This window comes from Gobio gobio (genome assembly GCF_949357685.1).
Source record: "Gobio gobio genome assembly, chromosome: 5".
Classification (NCBI taxonomy): domain Eukaryota; kingdom Metazoa; phylum Chordata; class Actinopteri; order Cypriniformes; family Gobionidae; genus Gobio; species Gobio gobio.
Genome location: NC_137101.1, coordinates 8,630,681 through 8,653,722, shown reverse-complemented (window position 1 = coordinate 8,653,722; position 23,042 = coordinate 8,630,681). Strand labels below are relative to the sequence as shown.

Below are 23,042 nucleotides of genomic sequence, written 5' to 3'. Positions count from 1 at the left end.
TATGGTCAAATATTTGCGACACATTTTACATTAAATCGCAACCAAAATGTTTTCACACGCACACACACTATATTAATATAATAATTTCTTTAATACCAACACATTCTCTTTTATCATATTCAGTACCAGTACCAGTACAACCATCACCATTTGCCAAGAAAGTGCTGTGAGGGGTGAGAAAGGAAGATGAACAGGCTGAGGAGCAATAATGCATGCTATATGAAATCAAAAACAAGATTAATTTGCTCAAACTTTTATTTGATAGGCCTACACATTTGTGGGATGGACTTTGGCACATATCAAAGTAAATTGAGGTCTTAGAAAAGTATTAGCACCAATTATAATGTAAACTCTGACATATATACACTGTCCACATCAGTAAAACACAAGGTACACGCTGATACAACAGAACAAACTACAAAACACATCTTTGGTTCTGAATGGAGAACAAAGGCACATTTGGAGAATGCTCAAAATGTCACGGGAGGACTGCTTTCCAGACGCTGAATTCCAGAGCATTTAAATACTCAAACTCATCTCTCCCATTGCCTAAATTTGACGTGTATGACCAAGGCAGTCATGTATATAGTTTCCTAAGCTGAAAAGTTTCTGCATTGGTCCAATTGCTCCTCATGATTACTTTGTGAGCCAACAAGAAAGCACATCTGCCTAGAGGAGGGGCTGGTGTTATTCATAGGACTGTCCGGTGGTTTGACAGAAGAAGCCGCATTAAAGTCTCCCGGAAATGTCCAGTTGTAACTATCAAGGTTGCTGGCAGAATGAGGTATGTGTCCATTGAAGTTCGTGACAGGCATCTGTAAATCCATTGGTGGTTCACTCACACATCTTCTCAAGGGGGCGCCACTGCACAATAAAAAAAGACAAGACATTTAGATCTTGGCTGTTTTGAGGAATAACATTGATCTCTCATTTCTCATTCTAGGTAAAACTTATAGTTCACATATTTATTCCAAATCATGAAGCCAGACCGAGACTGACAGCAGAAAAGTCTGGACTCCATAACATATTTCAAAGAGGCCATCATCTGACTGACATGTAAAGAAAACAATCATAATTTGTTTTGCTCAGCATCACATTTAGGTGTGTGAAAATATAAAGTTGACACGATAACAGGCCGGTGTGCAACCAATAAAACATTCATTCAAAAACATCTTGCAGATGTCCTGCAACAATGGGGCATCAGTCTCCAAAAATGCTGAAGATCCAGCTTTCAGTTGATCCTGATAAGAGCTCATTGTCATAGTTGTACACAAAATGGCTGTCTTCTTCCATGAGGTGTCACAACGGCTTTGTTTCCAGGCAGACTGTTAAAGAACGTGACAAACACGCTTCCTGGAAATGCTTTAGAATGCAATCAGATGATGACTTCGAAACTCCTGAAACTTTTCCCATTTTGTGTGCCTTATGCATCAGACGTCTGAAGCTAAGAATACCTCGAATAACTCCTGAGGGATCTTACCTGCTTGTATCTGACGCTGCACCTTTCCAAGCCAGTTTGTAAACACCGCCTGCTACCTCAGCAAGCCAGCGCACATCTGCAGGGACTTCTGGGATCCACTCCCAAAACCTTTCAAACATGGACAGTACACAGCCGAAGTTAAAAAAATCACCTGGATAAACCACTCTGACATTCACACAGAGCTTGAATTGGAGACATTGGAGTCACTGGGCAACAGAGAGTTCAATGAGTGTAAGTGCTGATCCTGACCTCTGAGCTGCAGAGTATGCTGATTCCACTGGCAGTGTGTATGGCATCAGCATGTAGGAGGCCACGCGCAGAGGCAGCAAACCAGTCACCTGGGACAGTAGACCATGCTTTTCTCTGCAGGCCTCGCAGAACACTGTTAACACAAGCATATAGTATGGACTAAAGTAACATAGTCACAGTTTACAGTCAAAACAGTACATTCTTCAGCTTAAATTGCCCATATTGTGCTATTTTAAAAGTTCCTATTTTTGTTTTGGAGGTTTCCTACAATATTTTTTACATGCATCCAAGGTCAAATATACATTATATACATCTCACTAAACATCTCCTTTCTGAGAGCCTGCTCTGCTTTGATTGGTCAGATGGCCCAGTCTGTTGGAATTGGTCTACTCTGCTTTGATTGGTCAGATGGCCCAGTCTGTTGGGATTGGTCTACACTTCTCTGATTGGTCAGATGGCCCAGTCTGTTGGGATTGGTCTACTCTGCTTTGATTGGTCAGATGGCTGAGTCTGTTGGGATTGGTCTACTCTGCTTTGATTGGTCAGATGGCCCAGTCTGTTGTGATTGGTCTACTCTGCTCTGATTGGTCTGATGGCCCAGTCTGTTGGGATTGGTCTACTCTGCTTTGATTGGTCAGATGGCCCTGTCTGTTGGGATTGGTCTACTCTGCTCTGATTGGTCAGATGGCTCAGTCTGTTGTGATTGGTCTACTCTGCTCTGATTGGTCTGATGGCCCAGTGTGTTGTGATTGGTCTACTCTGCTTTGATTGGTCAGATGGCCCAGTTTGTTGTGATTGGTCAGATGGCCCAGTCTGTTATGATTGGTCTACTCTGCTCTGATTGGTCAGATGGCCCAGTCTGTTATGATTGATTCACTCTGCTCTGATTGGTCAGATGGCCCAGTCTGTTATGATTGATTCACTCTGCTCTGATTGGTCAGATGGCCCAGTCTGTTATGATTGGTCTACTCTGCTCTGATTGGTCAGATGGTCCAGTCTGTTATGATTGATTCACTCTGCTCTGATTGGTCAGATGGCCCAGTCTGTTGTGATTGGTCTACTCTGCTCTGATTGGTCAGATGGCCCAGTCTGTTATGATTGATTCACTCTGCTCTGATTGGTCAGATGGCCCAGTCTGTTATGATTGGTCTACTCTGCTCTGATTGGTCAGATCGCCCAGTCTGTTATGATTGATCTACTCTGCTCTGATTGGTCAGATGGCCCAGTCTGTTATGATTGATCTACTCTGCTCTGATTGGTCAGATGGCCCAGTCTGTTATGATTGGTCTACTCTGCTCTGATTGGTCAGATCGCCCAGTCTGTTGTAATTGATCTACTCTGCTCTGATTGGTCAGATGGCAGTCTTTTGTGATTGATTCACTCTGCTCTGATTGGTCAAATGGCCCAGTCTGTTAGGATTGGTCTACTCTGCTCTGATTGGTCAGTTCGCCCAGTCTGTTATGATTGATCTACTCTGCTCTGATTGGTCAGATGGCACAGTCTGTTGTGATTGGTCTACTCTGCTTTGATTGGTCAGATGGCCCAGTCTGTTGTGATTGTCTACTCTGCACTAATTGGTCAGATGGCTCAGTCTGTTGTGATTGGTCCACTCTGATTGGTTAGCTGGCCCAGTCTGTTGTGATTGGTCTACTTTGCTCTGATTGGTCAGCACTTCAGTGACTGCCTGATCCGGCTACCTTTCTTAATGGGCGTTGGCAGATTATCGACAAGCTGTTCATCCAACCACCAGTGGTGTTTTCTCAAGAGGCGGAGTCTCCGCAGCACCCACTCTTTTGTGGTTTCTACCAAGACTGGATTCTTATTGCCTGGGCAGCAGCAGGTGGGCGAGGTCTGAATCAGAGCCATGTCTGCTCTTGGACATGCCGCTTGTAGCAAATCTATAAAGAGACATCACCGGTTATCTTCTAAACCGCAGCATGTATCATATGTGGCATAATGTATGAATGAACATTTGAGATAAAGAGATACTAAAGATAAAACTCACTGTTTTCCTGGAGAAATCGGAAGGCGTCTTTATACCCACTCTGACACATCTCTGCCAGCACCTGCCAAACACATGCAGAGATATTTCACTGTGTGATAGCCATGATTTAATTGATTATTAAAAATGAAAGCAATTAAAAATTATGCTTAGATAAATATGAACATTGTGACTCCATTGAAATAGCTCATTTGGATTTTCTTACTACACAACTCTGGATTCATGGTTTTTTAACCCTTTAAAACCTAATAGAAATAACAGAAATGATCGTGAAAAGCGGGTGAAAACTAAGATGTTGTTATAAAATAAATGAAATGATCCAAAATATCCATCAAAGTGAGACTGTTAATCTGACAGTAAATAAGTTAAGAGGCTTAATGTCACCATGAAATCAAACATTGATAATTCTTGTTTTTATGGAATATTGTAGTATTTATTATAAATGATTTATTCGTGCACATCTCTTCTTTTCTCTGATGATATGTTTACTGGCGCGAGGGCGGGACAACCTGTCACTAACATGAGATCAACCAATAGCAAACCATAACCATCCAATCAATTCCCGCCCTATATTATTTTCTTGTTGGAGAAGCCGTTTCACTCAGATATGCATCACATTTGGGAAAAAAAGACTATCACAACTTCTGTTCCAAGCCAACTTTAAGTTTTATGCTTATGTTGAAATCTGAAAATGTGAAATGTACTGTGCATGTTCTAGGAAGATCAAAAGTGCATCTATCAGCCACTGTGCATTTAACAGCCACTGAGCACGTTTCTCAAAGGCACATTAAAGACAGTGATTGTGCAATTGCATTGCAGCTCAGGCATGTGAATGTGTGTGTTTGGTGTTCTTACTTTGGGCTCTGGGGGGAACAGGGCTTTGCTCAGTCTGTACATGTTGTCAAGATTGACTTGTATGCTAGTGTTTGTGAAACGCAGTTCATGGAAGCTGGTGGAATTGTCTTTTGGACAGATATCACTCTCTCCTGAGAACGGAGAAACAGTGATGGTGTTTTTCAGTTCTGACTGTGGCAGATTATCACTGATTCCACCATCCACATAACGCTGATGAGAAAGAAAAAGGGAGAAATTTGTTATTTTAGGTCTTATTGATCATTCTTTGATGTAAATATATATATTTTCTCAATATATATGCTGCCACTTGGTAATATTATAAGAAAACATGGAATTAATTTCCACTGTTATGCTGATGACACTCAATTATATATTTCATCACGACCAGATGAAAACGCTAAATTATCTAAACTTACAGCGTGTGTTGATGATATTAAACACTGGATGACGTGTAATTTTCTGCTATTAAATTCAGATAAAACGGAGGTATTACTTATTGGTCCAAAAAACTGCCCACAAAACCTCTCACAATACAACTTTAACTTGGAAGGATGTCCTGTCACTTTATCCACTACAGTAAAAGACCTGGGTGTTATATTAGACCGCAACTTGTCTTTCGAAAATCATATTTCATATGTTACAAGAACGGCATTTTTCCACCTTAGAAACATTGCTAAGCTATGTAGCATGCTATCTATTTCTGATGCAGAAAAGTTAGTTCATGCATTCATGACCTCGAGACTAGATTACTGTAATGCTTTATTAGCTGGTTGTCCTGCATCATCAATAAACAAGCTACAGTTAGTCCAAAACGCAGCTGCTAGAGTTCTTACTAGGTCAAGAAAATATGATCATATAACACCAATTTTATCATCTCTACACTGGTTACCTATTAAGTTCCGTATCAATTACAAAGTATTGCTACTGACCTATAAAGCCCTAAATGGTTTAGCTCCTGTGTATTTAACGGATCTTCTATCGCCCTACAATCCATCGCGCTCTTTAAGATCACTAAACTCGAGGCTTCTGGTCATTCCTAGGATATCTAAGTCCACTAAAGGAGGGAGGGCATTTTCACATTTAGCTCCTAAACTCTGGAATAGTCTTCCTGATATTGTTCGAGGTTCAGACTCGCTGTCCAAGTTTAAAACTAGATTAAAGACGCATCTCTTTAGCCAAGCATTCACATTATAAATACGTTTTATACTACAGTTAAATCGGATCAAAAGCATTAATATTCTGAACAGCAGCTATGCTAATTATTTCCCATCTGCTTCTCTGTTGTTATCTCGGGACACTAGTCCCGAGGTAACTAGTTCGTCAGCTCCAGTTTGTATCCAGCCTCTCATGGAGATGCCCAGATGCCCTGTGATGAGACGACTCGACGCCTGTGAAGAGACGACTAAACGCCAGCGTTGTTATGGCCTAAAATAATAGATGATTGATTAACTTATTCTAACATTTTTCTTTAACATTCTCTTTCTAACATTTTTCAATGTACATTTATGAAATGCACTTTCTGTAAAGCTGCTTTGAAACAATGTGTATTGTGAAAAGCGCTATACAAATAAATTTGAATTGAATTGAATATATATATATATATATATATATATATATATATATATAAATATATAAATATATATATATTTAAAAAATATATACATTCTGTTTTTATACATTTAGTAGTATATATACCTTTTAAATTTTTCCAAATTAAAAGTACAAATAGTACATGCAGCCTCTGACTTAATGTCAACAAGCTGAATATATAATAATTTTAGATTTCTTTTAAAGGTGCACTATGTACATTTTTTGGAGTAAAATATCCAAAAACCTCTAGGCCAGTGTTATATATTTTGTTCAGTTGAGTACTTGCAATATCCCAAATGTTTCCAACTATTTGTAAATTTTGAGAAAATTGCTATTTTAACCAAGGACCCGGGACGTGTGAGGGAGTCGCCTGTCGATGTCGTCATATCTGCGTTCCCCTCGGTTTCCGGTTTTATTTTGCAGAAACGCTTTACTCTCACTGCAGTGTGAACAAGTGTCATAGCAGCCGCCAAGAGAACGCACAGAGTGAAGCCTTGTTTATACTTTCGCCTGGCTCCGCAGCGCGAGCCTCCGCTGACTGCGCGCGCTCCTCCCCAAACGGACGAGGCGTTTATACTTGACGGGCTCGCCGTTGTGCTATTCTTTGAAACGACAGAGGGCGACTCGGAGTAATTGTTTTATAAACCATCAGGAAAGAGCGTCGAGAAGAAGTGGGCTAATGTACACAGGTGATGATATTTATTTTAGTACACTTCACCGAAAACCACACTACAAAAGAATTGTGTAAAACTCAATAAACCTTGATATTACTTGCGACATGATAACAAAATATATGCACACATGTATACAACTAAATTAACAATCTCTTAACTTAATATTTCCTAATTTCACTAAACATTTTCATTTAGTTTTGTGAATCTTTTATTTATTAAACATGGATCTTTATTTAAAAGGGCTTATTTCTACGTTTGTAGGCTCATTTTGTAAATATTAGCACCTAATTTGTATGTGCAAACTGGGTGCCGGACGTCATGCTCGGCTAGATTCGCCTAGAACTCGTTCATCTTCGGATGCGGAGTCGCGCGCGCTGTTACAAAAAATGCGCTGCACACCGCCAGGCGAAATGGGGTCTTGCGCACCCAACGCGCACGACAGCCAACTCCGCATTGACGCCATTTTTGCCGCGCGCACCCTCGCGCTCTTGCAGACGCATCGAGTATAAACAAGGCTTAACGTCATAACATAATTTTCAAGACACTCAGATGTATCGAATATGATAAACAGAGCTGTGTTACCTCATACTCATGTCCGGAAAACCGGAAGTGGCGCCGGCAGCTGTGTCATAATAAAAGTCCCACCGGAGACTGTGTCATAATAAAAGTCCCGCCGCTCTTCTCAATAACAATCGCTCCAGTGGCCTTGCTCAGCTCCACAACACTTGGTCCTGCTCTGCTTCAGACTACAGTAACGTTAATAATCACATCCATGAACATTATTTCTGCCTGAGTCCTATCCCGATTATTTTCCGCCGGCTGTGAGGTGAAGACCACATGTCCCAAGATTCTGCGCTCAAACGTGGCGTCATCAAACTACGCCTTTGTTTTGAACAGGCAACCTCTAGCGGACGGAAAAGTTACATAGTGCACCTTTAAAGATTATAAGTATTCTTTTTTTAATTTATTTAATTAAACAGAAATTCCATATAAAATGTCAAGACCACCCACAAACTTTTACCTTGCCTCTCTTCCACTGTTCTGAAAAAAGAGCTTTACGGTAATTTTTTATTCCATTTATATTACTTAAATATTAAATGTATAATACTTAAAAAATATATAAATAAGCATTCATGGAAACCACCCCACATTCACAAGGTCATAATGACTAAATGATAGCTAGCCAGATAGCAGTACTTTTATTGATCCCTGATGTGAAATGAATTGTTTGTAATGAGCCAAGACACTGGTATTTGCAGGCTACTGCGAGTCCCAGTGTGGCTGAGTTCAGGGTGGGTGGTGTGATCAGACCACAAGACTTACATAAGGGCCTTTATTTGTCCTAACAGGTCAACTTCACTGCTTAAATGAACCACTCAAGCCACATCTTAAGCTACTTAAAAGTTTTGATAGAATCTTTCTTTTAATCTGGTTTTAATGTTTCAATGCAAGTCATGATTAGTAATTGTGTATGAGTAAACTATCATATGTATTGCCTGAATAAAGTCCTAGAACATTATGCCATATAGTTACTAAATAATGAACAGCACTGGGCTGTAACTGTTAAGGCAAACAGAGATGAACCTTTACACAAACAGTTTGACCTCTCAGCTATTTCTATACATTGACGTCTCCTCCCCTTTCTAAAGAACAAGAACACAATGTACAGAGAGGAGGGTGGTTTATTTGCAGACACACTAAGTAACAGTTCTTGATCAAAACAATAAGCACGTTTAATACTCTTATTCATGCCATGTTAGGTCAGTTTGCCCTAGTGACTGAATTCATTCAGTGCAATGAACTCCATGTCCCAATTCTCCCATATGAAATAAATCCAACTTTCTAGCCATGTCACCTCATACAGTGCCTCATGAATTAGGTCAAGTTAAAAATGACATCAATTCTGTTATGAACTTTAATACTTACCACACCACGGAAGGCAGGAGGTATTAAACCACAATATACAGGAATGAAACAGCTACAAATAAGAGCCTGGGAATGGAAAACAGAACGTGAAAATAGAGTGTGAAAAAGAGAAAGTGAAGATTCAATCCTGTTAGAGCAGTGTTATTTATTAGGGCTGGTTGATTTTGAAGACCGATATACATTTTTAAATCCCAATAATAGTCTATGCTGTTTTCAGTTGACGAATAAACAAAGCTTTGTAGCGCGCCTCCCATCCAATAGCTTTGTTACTTGATATGATACTAACCAAAATGTGTCATTTTTATTATGAAAATTAAACAATAAACATCGTTTTGCCGCTCTTTAATGTGGTGTGACAGATTGCTGTTGCGCCTCAGATCAAGCAAAGTGACACATTAACTGATCATCTCTTCTGCTTTACTACTAGTTACAGCACTAAATAAACATGAATGAACATCAGAAGGTGTGTTGAAAGATACAGTACAACTTACTGAAATCCATATCATGTCACCATGGAAAGACGTCAATAAAACGTCTCGGTTACGTATGGTAACCCTCGTTCCCTGAAGGAGGGAACGGAGACGTACGTCGGACGTACCGACGAATTGGGATCACTTCTGGGAGCCCCTATCAGCTTCGAGCTATCTAGAACCGGCCAATGAACAATTGGCGTGCAAGATTTGCATCTCGCGCTCCGCCCCGCGCCACGGGTATAAACAGGAAGCGAGAGCGAATGCACGCTGTTTTTCACTGAGGAGCCACACGTAGTGGCTCGACCTGCAGTGATGGTACAGCAACTGTGGCGACGGGACGTACGTCTCCGTTCCCTCCTTCAGGGAACGAGGGTTACCATACGTAACCGAGACGTTCCCATTCAGTCGGTCACGTTCGACGTACGTCGGACGTACCGACGAATTGGGATCCCCTATGGAAAACGCCATAGTTACTACCACTTCCAGCGCCCAGCGATGAGCCCCACAGACCCCGATCTGATGCGGGCGGGTAGGTTCACGCAGGGAGAGTCAAAGCTGCTGTTCCGCAAGACCCACTCAGCTGACTGTATTGGATAACGCTGGGAAAGCGTGCCTGTGAAGGCAGCTGCGGAAGCCACATCATGCCCAGAGGGAGTTAACATGTGGAGAATACACGTATGGGCTGGCCGTGGGCAGCACAACATACGGAAGTCTCAGGGGTGGCCCCGGCCAATTAGGAGGGAGACAATACGAACCTGAGACGGCAGAGGAGCTCTGCCGAGGGAAGACACGGGCTCGCCGTAGGGAGCCGTACCGTGGAAGAATACACATATGGGACCGCCGTGGGGGTCACTACATACGGAACCCAGCCTAACACAAGTTCCACCAATGCATACGAGTGTTAGACCTGGCGTCGAACGCTCCGCCACGTCCGACTGCCGCGGGTTGCGGAGGACTCAACAGGGTTCGCCGTTCCGGGGAACTCGACTGGAGCAGAAAAGCGCACGCATCCGTACCATAGGGGAGGGAATGGCGCAGCAAGCCGACACTAGAACGGGTACTTCGGTGTTACTGACTATGGGAAGTGAGCACACAGGAAGACACCGGCTCTACACGGAGGCTATAGAACCTAGCGAACGTGTTAGGTGTCGCCCAGCCCGCAGCTCTACAAATGTCTGTCAGCGAGGCGCCACGAGCCAGCGCCCAGGAAGAGGCAACACCCCTAGTGGAGTGGGCTCTTAACCCGAGCGGGTAGGGCACGTCTTGGGACTGATAAGCCAAGACGATGGCATCCACTATCCAGTGGGACATCCTCTGCTTGGAGACAGCCTTTCCCTTCTGCTGTCCTCCGTAACAGACGAAGAGCTGCTCTGAGGTCCTGAAGCTTTGCGTTCTATCCACGTAAGTCCGGAGAGCACGGACGGGACAGAGAAAAGCTAGGGCTGGGTCTGCCTCCTCCGAAGGCAGCGCTTGCAGGCTCACCACTTGGTCCCGGAAGGGAGTAGTGGGAACCTTGGGCACATATCCAGGCCGGGGTCTCATGATCACATGAGAGTTACCGGGCCCGAATTCCAGGCACGATTCGTCGACCGAAAATGCCTGCAGGTCCCCTACCCTCTTGATGGAGGCCAACGCAGTCAGGAGTATTGTCTTTAACGACAGAACTTTCAACTCAGCTGACTGCAGAGGCTCAAAAGGTTCTCTCTGTAGCGCAGTTAGCACCAGAGTTAAGTCCCAAGAGGGTATGGAGGGAGGACGAGGTGGATTTAATCTCCTCGCTCCCCTAAGGAACCTGACGATCAGATCGTGCTTACCTAGAGATTTTGCATCTACGAGCTCATGATTAGCGGCGATAGCGGCGACATAGACTTTGAGGGTGGAGGGAGACAGCCTTCGCTCCAACCCATCCTGTAGAAAGGTAAGCACAGATGCGACCGAACATCTTCGGGGGTCTTCTCGGCGAGAAGAGCACCAGTCGACGAACAGGTTCCACTTCAACGCATAGAGGCGCCTCGTAGAGGGGGCTCTAGCGGAAGTAATGGTGTCAACTACCGCTTGCGGTAGGTCACCTAGAACCTCCGCGTCCCGTCCAGGGACCAAACATGGAGTTTCCAGAGGTCCGGACGCGGGTTCCATAGGGTGCCCCGTCTCTGAGTCAGGAGGTCCTGTCTCAGAGGAATGGGCCAGGGAGGTGCTGTCGCAAGGAGCACTAGTTCCGGGAACCAAGTCCGGTTGGGCCAATACGGAGCGACCAACAGGACCTGCTCCTCGTCCTCCCTGACTTTGCACAGAGTCTGCGCAAGAAGGCTCACTGGGGGAAACGCATACTTGCGTTCTTCCCGGGGCCAGCTGTGGGCCAGGGCATCCGACCCGAGGGTCCCCTCGGTCAAGGAATAAAACCGCTGACAGTGGGTCGTCTCTGGGGAGGCAAACAGGTCTACCTGTGCGGCCCCGAAACGACTCCAGATTAGCTGGACCGCCTGGGGATGGAGTCGCCATTCTCCCGGAAGTACCTGCTGACGTGACAGCTCGTCGGCCGCACGATTGAGCAGGCCCGGAATATGAACGGCACGAAGCGACCTCAGATGCTTCTGACTCCACAAGAGGAGATGGCGGGCGAGTTGCGACATGCGACGGGAGCGTAGACCACCCTGTTTGTTGATGTACGCTACGGCCGCAGTGTTGTCCGTCCGGACCAGAACGTGCTTGCCTCTGAGCGGCACTTTGAAGCGGCTGAGTGCAAGACGAACTGCTAACAACTCGAGGCAATTGATATGCCATTGCAGTTGAGGCCCCGTCCACAGACCCGAAACTGCAAGCCCGTTGTACGTGGCACCCCAACCCGTGGATGAGGCATCCGTGGAGACAACGGAGTGCCTGGACACTTGTTCTAGGGGAACTCCCGCCCGGAGAAACAGAGGGTCCGACCACGGGCCGAAGGTTTGGCGGCACCTCGGAGTCACTTGGACGCGGAGGGAACCGCTGTGCCACGCCCATCTCGGGACTCGATCGTGTAGCCAGCGTTGAAGCGGTCTCATATGAAGCAATCCGAGCGGCGTTACTGCGGCTGCGGATGTCATATGCCCCAGGAGCCTCTGAAAATGTTTCAGTGGAACCGCTGTCCTGCCTCTGAACGAATTCAGGCAGTTCAACACCGACTGGACGCGCTCCTCGGTGAGGCGCGCAGTCATGGCGACCGAGTCTATCTCCATACCGAGAAAAGAGATCCTCTGCGTGGGGCAGAGTTTGCTCTTCTCCCAGTTGACCCGAAGTCCCAACTGGCTGAGGTGACTGAGCACCTTGTCCCTGTGTTCGCACAACTGCTCTCGCGACTGGGCAAGAATCAGCCAGTCGTCGAGGTAGTTGAGGATGCGAACGCCATGCTCTCTCATGGGAGCAATGGCCGCCTCCGCAACCTTCGTAAAGACGCGGGGCGACAGGGACAGGCCGAAGGGTAAGACGCGGTACTGATATGCCCGTCCCTCGAACGCGAAGCGCAGAAAGGGCCGGTGTTGAGGGAGAATCGAGACATGAAAGTACGCGTCCTTCAGGTCGATCGCTGCAAACCAATCTCGGGGACGGATGCACCTGAAGATGCGCTTCTGCGTTAACATCGTGAACGGCAGCCTGTGAAGGGACCGGTTCAGGAATCGCAGGTCCAAGATCGGTCGTAACCCGCCGCCTTTCTTGGGTACAATGAAGTACGGGCTGTAGAACCCGGACCTCATATCGGCTTGAGGGACCGGCTCTATCGCGTCCTTCGCCAGTAGGACAGCGATTTCCGCCCTGAGCACGGGGGCGTTCGCCACCACTACAGTCGTGAAGTGAACGCCCCTGAACTTGGGGGGACGCCGGGCGAACTGAATCGCATAGCCGAGTCTGATGGTACGGATGAGCCACCGAGACGGGCTGGGAAGCGCTAGCCAGGCTCCCAGACTCCGAGCAAGGGGGACCATCGGCACCACGGACGTACCCGCAGCAGGGCAGCGAGGCGGAACGCAGGGATCCGGCTCGGACGGCATGGGAGCGGCCCGAAGCGGGATCTGAGTGTGCTGTGCAACACTTACCTGCATCCGCGGAGGGGACGTGCGAGTGTGGGGAGGCCGCTTGTGTGCGTCCCGACAGCCGGCGTCCCCTGCTGGCGAAGGGAGAGGTACTTGAGGGTGGCGAGGCATGGGAGCGTCGACCACCGCCAAGCGCGCTCTCTTGGCACCCAGAGATATTGGAAACTGCTCTTTTATTGATGTTTTGGGTGCCGCTGGCACTGGGACCAGCGGCGGAACAGACAAACAAAAGATTTTCCCCCGGCCCTCCTCCGGGGGAAGGAGTGGTGCTGCAGCCATCTCCCTCAGAGCAGTTTCCTCCATCTCTGGGCGGCCCGTCTCAGGGTCGCTTGCGACGGCGCTTGCCACCTGGCTTGGCAGCGGCCTGAGCGGGCTGGACATCCTTCCCACGGCCGGCCCCACGTCGTCGGCTGGTGGAAGGCTGCTGCGGTGCCTTGGCGGGGGCGGAGGCGGCGGCGGGTGGACGTCCTCGGCGACGAGTAGTTGGAGGCGCTGCCGCCGGCGGCGGGGTGGAGGCAGCAGCGGGCCGCCGGGGCAGGATGTGCTTGATCGCCTCCGTCTGCTTCTGGGCGGCCGAGAACTGTTGGGCGAAGCTCTCGACCGCGTCGCCGAATAACCCAGCTGACGAGATGGGGGAGTCCAGGAACCGATATTTATCGGTCTCCCTCATGTCAGCCAGGTTAAGCCAGAGATGACGCTCCTGGACCACAAGCGTGGACATCGCCTGACCGATGGCACGGGCGGTGACTTTCGTCGCCCGGAGGGCGAGGTCCGTCGCCGTCCGGAGCTCCCGGAGGAGCTCTGGGTCAGGCCTACCCTCGTGCATGTCAAGGAGTGCCTGGGCCTGGTGGACCTGAAGCAACGCCATGCCATGCAAAGCGGACGCAGCCTGCCCGCAGGCCTTGTAAGCCTTCCCAGTCAGACTGGAAGAGAACTTACAGGCCCGGGACGGGAGACGCGGGTCACTGCGCCAGTTAGAGGCGGTCGCCGGACACAGTTGCATCGCGACGGCACGCTCCACTGGCGGGATTCCCACGTAACCCTTGGCTGGCCCGCCGTCGAGGGTAGTGAGGGGGGAGGAGTCACTCGGCCGGTTTCTGGCAGAAAAAGGTGCCGTCCACGACCTCGTGAGCTCCTCATGCACCTCCGGGAAGAAAGGTGTCGGGGCGGGACGCTGAAAACCAGCGCGACCCACCCCGAGGAACCAATCGTCCAACCTAGAGGGTTCGGGACACGGTGGAGGGTTCCACTCGAGCCCAACCCTTTCGGCGGCCCGGGAAAGCATAGCAGCCATCTCAGGGTCTGGTGCAGCCGTTGCCACTCTCCCAGAGGGAGGCAGTACGACTGAACCTTCATCCCCCGAGGACTGAAACTCCTCCTCCGATGCAGCGATTGACATCTGTTCATCTGCTGGAGCTCCAAAAGTCACCACTGGTCTCCCGTGGGAGGGTCCAGCGGGTTCTCCTGGAGGCTCTACCGGCTGCGAAGCAGAGGGAATAGGGGCCTGCGAAGATTGACTCGGCGGGTTTGCCCTAAACGTGATCCTCAGATCACCCTGGCCATCCAAAGAAGCAGGTCCACCCGGGTTAGGGGCAGCCCTGGTTCGTGGGATGGGTAAGGGGACTCCCCCAGCCCGGAGGTAGGAGAGTCTCGATCTTAGCTCCGCGATAGTCATGTTCCCGCAGTGGGAACATGAACTATCCACAAACGCCGCCTCAGCGTGCTGTGTGCCCAAACACGTGAGACAGCGATTGTGACCGTCAGCAGGGGACAGGGAACGACCGCATCCAGAAACGCACGGGTGGTAAGACATCCTGAAAAGGACGGCACGTCACCCGTGAACTCTTTTTGTGAGGAAACGCTCTGTGCTGAAGCACTCAGGGGGAAACGCGACAGCGCACGGGATTGTTGTGCAGCCCGTGCCTGTACTCAAAACAGGAAAAACGCCCAACCAGACCAACAGTTTGCCCGTTGCTGTGAAAACAGCAGTTTTTCTCTGTTTGCAGAGGCAGCCGATGAGTCAGCGCGGATCCCGCTGAAATGTGCCGTTCCTCCAACACTCGTCTCCTCTGGATTCTCCGGTCTAAATAAAGCTTGCTGATAGCAGCGATAAACTCAAGCAGTCTTGCGTTGAGAGTCCTCTTCATCTGCCGTGTGGCTCCGAAGTGAATGACAGCGTGCATTCGCTCTCGCTTCCTGTTTATACCCGCGGCGCGGGGCGGAGCGCGAGATGCAAATCTTGCACGCCAATTGTTCATTGGCCGGTTCTAGATAGCTCGAAGCTGATAGGGGCTCCCAGAAGTGATCCCAATTCGTCGGTACGTCCGACGTACGTCGAACGTGACCGACTGAATGGGAACAGCTTGTAAATGTAATGCAATGTTACATTTAACTCAAGAAAGCTATTCACTGAACATAAACTTGTTGGTCAGCTAGAAAAATTAACTCTAGAGGAGCTTTTTGCTAAATATATGCACTATATTGCATATTCATTAACCTTTTTTAATAAATACATCATGTTTTTATGACATCCACCATTTAAATGTTTGGTAACACTTTATTTTACAGTGTCCTTGTTACATATCGTCGCTGTCCGGTGAAAACCACGCATGTCCATTTTGCCGATTTTGAGATTTTTCGACGGATTGAATGTCCAGGTTCATTTCCGTATACAGTATGCTTCACATATCTAAATGGCCAATGAAAAGTTGTGAAATCATGTCATCTGATTTTCACGTATATCCATTTGGTGTCAAAGCTGTCAATCACGCCTCGTATCTCCCGCCCTGTGGAAGCATCTCGCCGGTCTCGCGAAGTTTCATCGAAGCTCAGTACTGGATAGCCGAAAGTACGACATTGAAGCTCTCCACAGTTAAGTTCTAATCTAGTTCTTCACAGATTAGTTTGCTTGCTAGTATGTAAATAAACTCGGTCTCATTGATAAGATTCAAACTTTTTTTTTCTTAGTCAAACTGATCAAATTATAGCCTGTAATGCTACTGTCATGATTGTCACTAGAACATGCCTCACTCATACTGCTATCACCGCTTGCCAGAGGCTGAGAATGTCCAGCACGTGTTCCTCTGTCAATATGAAACGTGACTTTCTTATTAATGATCGGAAGAACGCGTATCGACCACCGTTACTGTAAAATATGCACGTATGTCCATTTAAACTCAATTTTGGTCAAATGTTGATTATATCATTACACTGGCAAGAATATGGTTACATGTAAAGATGCCGTACCAAGTATGACAACGCTACATTCAACTACTTTTGAAATACAGTGAATTTTTTCACTTTCTGAAAAGTAACCGTTTTGGACATACGTGAGTTTCATCGGGCAGCGACGATATGTTACATGCACTTACCATAGTAATAACAGTAAATTGTGTATAATTACATGCAACTAACCCTCAACCAAACCCTAATCCTACCATAAACCTATAGTAAGTACATGTTGATAATTAATATTACTCAGTACTTAAATACATAATTACACTGTAACAATGACACCTTAAAATAAAGTGTAACCAAATGTTTATATAAAAAAAACAAGTATATATATATATATATTAAAAATTTATTATTATAACATTATTATAAAAGGTTCCTTATGTGTAATTTAAATGCAAGTAGCCTACAAATCAGTTAATTTTAACCTTTAATATTATAAAAATTAGCATTAGTTAAGAAATTAGTTAAGAAATATTTTTTTCCTTGACTGAATTTGCCATGTTCTGTACCTGATAGGCCCCAATTAATCGATATTGAATCTTATCGCAAGCTTGTGAATTGAAATCGAATCGCAAAATATGTCAATAACCAGCATTTAAATGCTATTATAGTATGATTTTGAATGAGCTTATATGTTCTGTTTTTATTTAAATTTTAATTGAGGTTTTAGTAATATTGTGCTTTTTTTTATATATATATTTCTATTTCGCTTTAATTTATTTTTATTTCAGTTCTAGTTTCAGCCATTTTAGTACTTCAACTATGACTTATTTCATTTCCTTTTCAAATTAAATAAATGAACAAACACTTGGATTTGCCTAATGATTCTTGGGAACTCCTCCAATAAAATTTAATGACATCATTTCAAGAGCATTTATCATCATGAGATGTAGAATTTGTGTGATTTCATGTCATGTTATGGCCCCATGAAATCATTTCCATGTAGATAAAGGTATATAAAAGGGGTAATTAAAGTGTTGACACATAATCAAACCCTCAGCTGTTTCTATGTAAAAGTGATGCCCTAACCTGGATGAGTTCATCTTTGGAGCTGAAGTCCGACACTAGAACATTTTGTCCATCCATGACCCGTGTAAGTGACACACACAGTCGCCCAGAGGCATGTGTGTGCGCATTGGACGGCAGGTCGCGATACAGGCCTCCACGTAGCACCTTTACTATGTTGAATGTTGGGTGCAAAGGGCCCAGATTACGCTTCCGTGCCTCCTTGGCAACATTGATGACATCTTCACAACACTTCTCTACAGCAATAAAATGAAACGGACACAAACAGTGATTTAAGCAATATGAAAAGGACAAGTCAAAAACATAAGATGAACAAAAATTGATTGTAATACAGATATTGCAAATTATTGGAGTGGGGGTTCAATCTTCAGCAGGTCACGTGACCTGTCAGTGGCTGGTGGCAGCTGGCAGTCTGATTCTAGCAGGTCACATGACCTGCCAGTGGCTGGCAGTCAGGCAACCATTGATTTAGGGCTGCAACTAACGATTACTTTAATAATCGATTAATCTGTCGATTATTTTTTCGATTGATCGATGAATCAGATTTTTTTAAAAGCATTAATTTCTAATCCTTTATTCAAAAACAGAACTGACAGTACAAATTCACAGTGCAAAAAATCTTCAGAAAGTGCACAGGTTGCTACATTAAATCTATAAATATATATATATATATATATATATATATATATATATATATATATATATATATATATATATATATATATATATATATATATATATATATATATATTTTTTTTTTTTTTTTAATAAAGAAAAATACTAATCAGAAAACTTAACAGGATGTTAGAACTTGTTCTCTACACTACACTCAGACGCACACACTCACAAACTAAATTTAATGGGTTTAGTTCAATTGTAATGCATTAAAACATTCTCTAAAATGTCCAAACCCATTATATACTCCTGGAGAAAACATCTACTGTATTAACCTATTAATATGAATGATATTAAAGTTTAAACATGCAATACAGACACAGATTTAACTGCTGTAACATAAACAAATATTATGTAACAATTAAATGATTCTTTATAACAACTTGTATACAACAGTCCTTATAGATTAAATAATTAATGTATAATAAATATAATGAATCCTTATTCAAACTAAAGAGGTGATTTTCTCTGTCTTTTGTTGTTTGATTAATATTAAGAGCACAAATGGAAGCAGGTTAATGGACTGCTGTCACTTTAAGACCGAATGCTGACCGAAAATGACAATAGATATTAGTCATAGTTTTTGCATTCAAAGCTGGCTTTGATTTTCGTCTCGTATTTGTCTGTGAAAAATTTTGTTGATTAAAATATTGACAAATTATTTGTCAACGAAATTAACATCAGATCGAAAATGAATGGGCCAAAAAAGGCAAGTGATTAAAAACGTGTCTTTAGTCTTGCAAACTATACCACCCCTGCTTTACAACTATTATTAACAAGCTAACGCTAACTTGTCATGCTTGTCAAGTTGGATAACGAGTAAACAAGCACCAGAAGAGCTACTGGTGGGACGTCACGCTCCTCACTTCCAAACGGAACAGAAGTGGGATGTTGTAGTGACTTTACAGTGACGCTGCAGACGTAAGACGCTGTGACGTGTTATCTGGTGCGACAGAGCTTTGTTTGTAGTCTGAGGGAGACGCACGCTGTACTGAGTCTCCCTCAGACTACAAACGAAGCTCTGTTGCACCAGATAACACGTCACAGCGTCTTACGTCTGCAGCGTCACTGTGGCCTCGTGAACGCGGATTCCAAGATAACCGGAAGAGAAGACAATGCTTCATAAAGTCTTAGTTTTTGTTATTTTTGGACCAAAATGTATTGTCGACGCTTCAAAAGAGTCTAACTATCCAAATGAGGTCACATATGGACTACTTTGATGATGTTTTCATTACCTTTCTGGACATGGACAGCAAAGTGTGCACAGACTTACATTCACAGGACTGAAAGCCCTCGGACTAAATCTAAAATATTTTAAACTAGGGCTGTACGATTAATCGAAAAATAACCGAAACCGACATTCAGAACCTCTAACCGACATATTTTTCCCATGTCGGTTATTTCGGTTTTCACGTGACTCCGCCCCGTCAGTCACATCAAGTGCAGTTTGCGGGCACACAGAGAGATGCAGGAGCGGTTATCTGTGTTTATAGATGCCCAGAATCACTATAGTAGCTGCATGTTTTACACAGTTTATACAGGTCAGTTAATTGCTGTTCTTATAGCCTATACGCGCTGCCACCGACACACACACACACACACACACACACACAGAGACGGCGCGCGCAAGCCCCGAAGCCACTTTCACTTTCGTGCTCATAAAGTTTGTCAAGTATGCGTTTAAGGCTTGCCAGTTTCAACATTTAAAGTGATTGTGCACTATTCAAAAACAACAATACGTATCCGTTCAGTGCTCAGCTTCTTTCTGTGACACAGAGAGCCGAGCCGTGTCTCTGACAACACGCGCGCGCGCCCTGAAGGCAGACCTTTCACCTGGGTCGCGTGAAGATCGCGCGCAGAGGAGCATGAGAAACGCAGTGTAAACGCTGTCCTGTGACTAAAGTAAAGTCAATAAAATAGCTTAGAAACTCAATCGTTATAGGCATACATTTTAATACCTTTGCAGTAAGTACACACCACAGCTTAATAATGAATAGAGACGGTATGAGTAATTCACACACACACCATCACTCTCTCATTGATGCATTCAAATAAATGTAATGTAGGCCTACAGTGTTAATTTATCTGTATCTGATGTTCAACAAACAGAAATCTGCCCTATAGACAATAACTGCTGAAAGTGAACCGTTTCCTTCAAGTATTTTAAAATCACAAAGAAATGCACTTTTTCATTAGGAAAAAAAAAATCCACCTTTAATAGTAGAAAATATTTACAGCACCAACCTTATCAGGAACTTACTCAAAAACCTTATGAGGGCAAAAAAAAAAAAAAAAAAAGTAATAAAAAAATAATCGTTCATTAATCGTAATCGAGGTCAGATGTTCAATTAATCAAGGTTTTTATTTTTGGTCAAATCGTTACAGCCCTATCTTAAACTGTGTTCCGAGGATCAACGGAGGTCTTACGGGTGTGGAACAACATTGGGGTGAGTCATTAATGGAAGAAATTTACTTTTTGGGTGAACTAACCCTTTAACGTTACCCTGCTATTGAACTCCCTTCCTCCTCATCAAGGACTCCAAGATGTTTTCGTTTTAGGTACTGAATCACCACTGTGGTGCTATCGATTTATTAATGGCGCTTTTCAACTGGTACGGCTCAGCTCGGTTTGCTTTTCCGCTGCGTGGTACGACGGGTACAGCACGGCTCGCCCGCTTCCACTCTGCTTTGCGCTCAACCGTGCTTTTTTTATACTCAAACATCTCTATGGAAGGCCAACAGGGACAAAACGTGTTTCACACGTTTTGGCCCTGTTGGCCTTCCATACATCTCCGCGTCTTATTGAGGGGCATTATAGTCGCGTGACACAACGAATCGATAATGAAATTCGTTGCCAACTCTTTTAATTATCGAATTTTATCGATTCGTTGTTGCAGCCCTACATCGATTTTTAACAGATTTTGTGTTTTGTGTTCGGCTTCGGCCCTGTCTATCTGTTGATATGATAATGTTCTTTTACATGATATTTTAGAGGATTTCACGACCAGTCACGTGACCTGTCAGTGGCGGCTCCTGCCAGCCAGCTGAAGATTGAACCCCTTCTGCATTAATTTTCATCTTTGCTCTTAGCAATACACACAATCTCTGATCCTGTAATAAACCAAAGGTTGCTTAGCGCCTGAATCAGCTTTCTAGTTCAGATACAACACGAAAGTGAAAGAATGCAGTCATGCAGATGATATCACACACACTTCCACCTTTGAGTTTTACCAAAGATTATATAATGGTTTCAGAATCATTAACTGTATTTGATTATGCTTGCTTAAATGAAATAATTTGCCTTCTAAACTACTGCATAAATCAAGAGTACAATTATTTGATCAGACTTCTTGGACACTGCAACAAGAAAACTCCAATATTTAAGGTTGTCACATAACTGACACTTCAATGCAACGTGACCCACTGGCTCTTGTTTAAATAATACCCAATAGAAAAAGCTTCTGGATTACATTCTCAGAACAGAAGCTCATTTTATTGCTCTCACATTGCTCTGGAGAGCTTAGTCATGCTTCAAATGACACAGCCCAGGAAGCAATAGTCGTCATTTCACCATCTCGCTTAACTATAGACCCGATAGAGTCCGGCTGTGAGTAACCCACTTCTAGCCAAAATAACCTTGAATTTGGTTGCATGTCGTTTTTGCCAAAATAACGTATGAGATGTTCGATATTCCATCTTGTAAGCAAAGTCAACAGTGATAAGGTGTTTGGTTTGGGGAGTAAAATAAATATAGAGCTATAAAATGAATGCAGATAGCATTGCTCAAAATTTTTTGTCTTGGAATGAGATGTGATGACAAATTAGGTCCTGTCTCTTCGTCCATTAGAAAATGAGTGACTAAGTTGAAGTTTAAAATTTGCTAAAACTAAAAAACAAAGATAAAAATGACTTCAACTGAAATTAAAATGAAAACTTTAATAAATACTATAATAGTTTATAAATAATACGTAAATAACAGTTTCAGAAAAAATATATATTAAATGTTGTGTCATCTAATAATCATCCATTTATCATTATAATAAAAAATGCATTCTGGTCATGATGAGCCACTTAAACATAAAAACAACTGGTAATAAAAAATATGGGTATCTTAACCACCACCCTAGTATAGTTACTTTCAGATAGTGACTTTAAGGCAGCAAAATGCAGAAGAATGCTACAGAAGAATGACTCTAAAGCCTAGTAAGCTGCCTACTACAAAGACAGCACTTTCGAACGGGGCAAGTTGATGTTCTGCATACCTAAACATGCCTCGGTAGCGAGCACGGAAGCGGTGAGAGCCCCCGCGGAGGCTCCGTAGATCTTAGTAGCCCCGCGGATCAGATACGGCGCCTGCTCCAGAAGGCAGCTCGCCACACCAATGTGATAGATCCCTAAAAACCCGCATCCAGCGAACGACAGATTCCATCCTCCCTTTAAATCAAACATGACTGCTGCAAAATCTCAGGCTGTCCTTGCTCGCGTTGTAACGAATACCATGTCTTTTGTAAAGAAGCCTGTCTCTGCGCAGAAAGAGTTGCTGTTAGGAGTTTTGCTCTCGAGTTGTTATTGCATCTGTCAGCATTTGAGCCACGTGACAACTTTGTGCAGTATATGTGCAGTCTGGAACCTGAAGAAACAAGCCCCGCCCATCCAGGAACTTGCTACATGCATAGAAAGAGCAAAAGCAGTCAGCGAAGTCCTGGGTGGGCGGGGCTTGTTTCTTTAGGTTCTTCAGTCTCTCTCTATGGCTCTGGACTGCACATATGCTGCACAAAGTTGTCACGTGGT

General features: G+C 44.6%; 1 protein-coding gene across 1 annotated transcript; it reads right to left on the bottom strand.

The window, feature by feature from the left end:
- Positions 1 to 74: 74 nt before the first annotated feature.
- pnpla3 (patatin-like phospholipase domain containing 3) lies at positions 75 to 22,891 on the bottom strand. Its single transcript, XM_079816356.1, has 9 exons — positions 22,514 to 22,891; positions 17,580 to 17,812; positions 8,777 to 8,842; positions 4,587 to 4,796; positions 3,735 to 3,795; positions 3,427 to 3,627; positions 1,730 to 1,862; positions 1,481 to 1,588; positions 75 to 864 (listed from the first exon to the last, which is right to left on the bottom strand). The coding sequence occupies exons 1-9, from the start codon at positions 22,698 to 22,700 to the stop codon at positions 594 to 596; spliced, it is 1,470 nt and encodes a 489-aa protein (XP_079672482.1). The 5' UTR covers positions 22,701 to 22,891; the 3' UTR covers positions 75 to 593.
- Between the last annotated feature and the right edge of the window lie 151 nt (positions 22,892 to 23,042).

What these genes read in the sequence shown, in the direction of transcription:
- pnpla3 (XM_079816356.1), bottom strand. Translation starts at nt 22,700, where the DNA reads ATGTTTGATTTAAAGGGAGGATGGAATCTGTCGTTCGCTGGATGCGGG. An exon ending in TGTTCCCCCCAGAGCCCAAA is followed by an intron (nt 3,796 to 4,586) that starts GTAAGAACACCA and finishes TGTGTTTGGCAG; the next exon opens with GTGCTGGCAGAGATGTGTCA. An exon ending in GCATACTCTGCAGCTCAGAG is followed by an intron (nt 1,589 to 1,729) that starts GTCAGGATCAGC and finishes CATGTTTGAAAG; the next exon opens with GTTTTGGGAGTGGATCCCAG.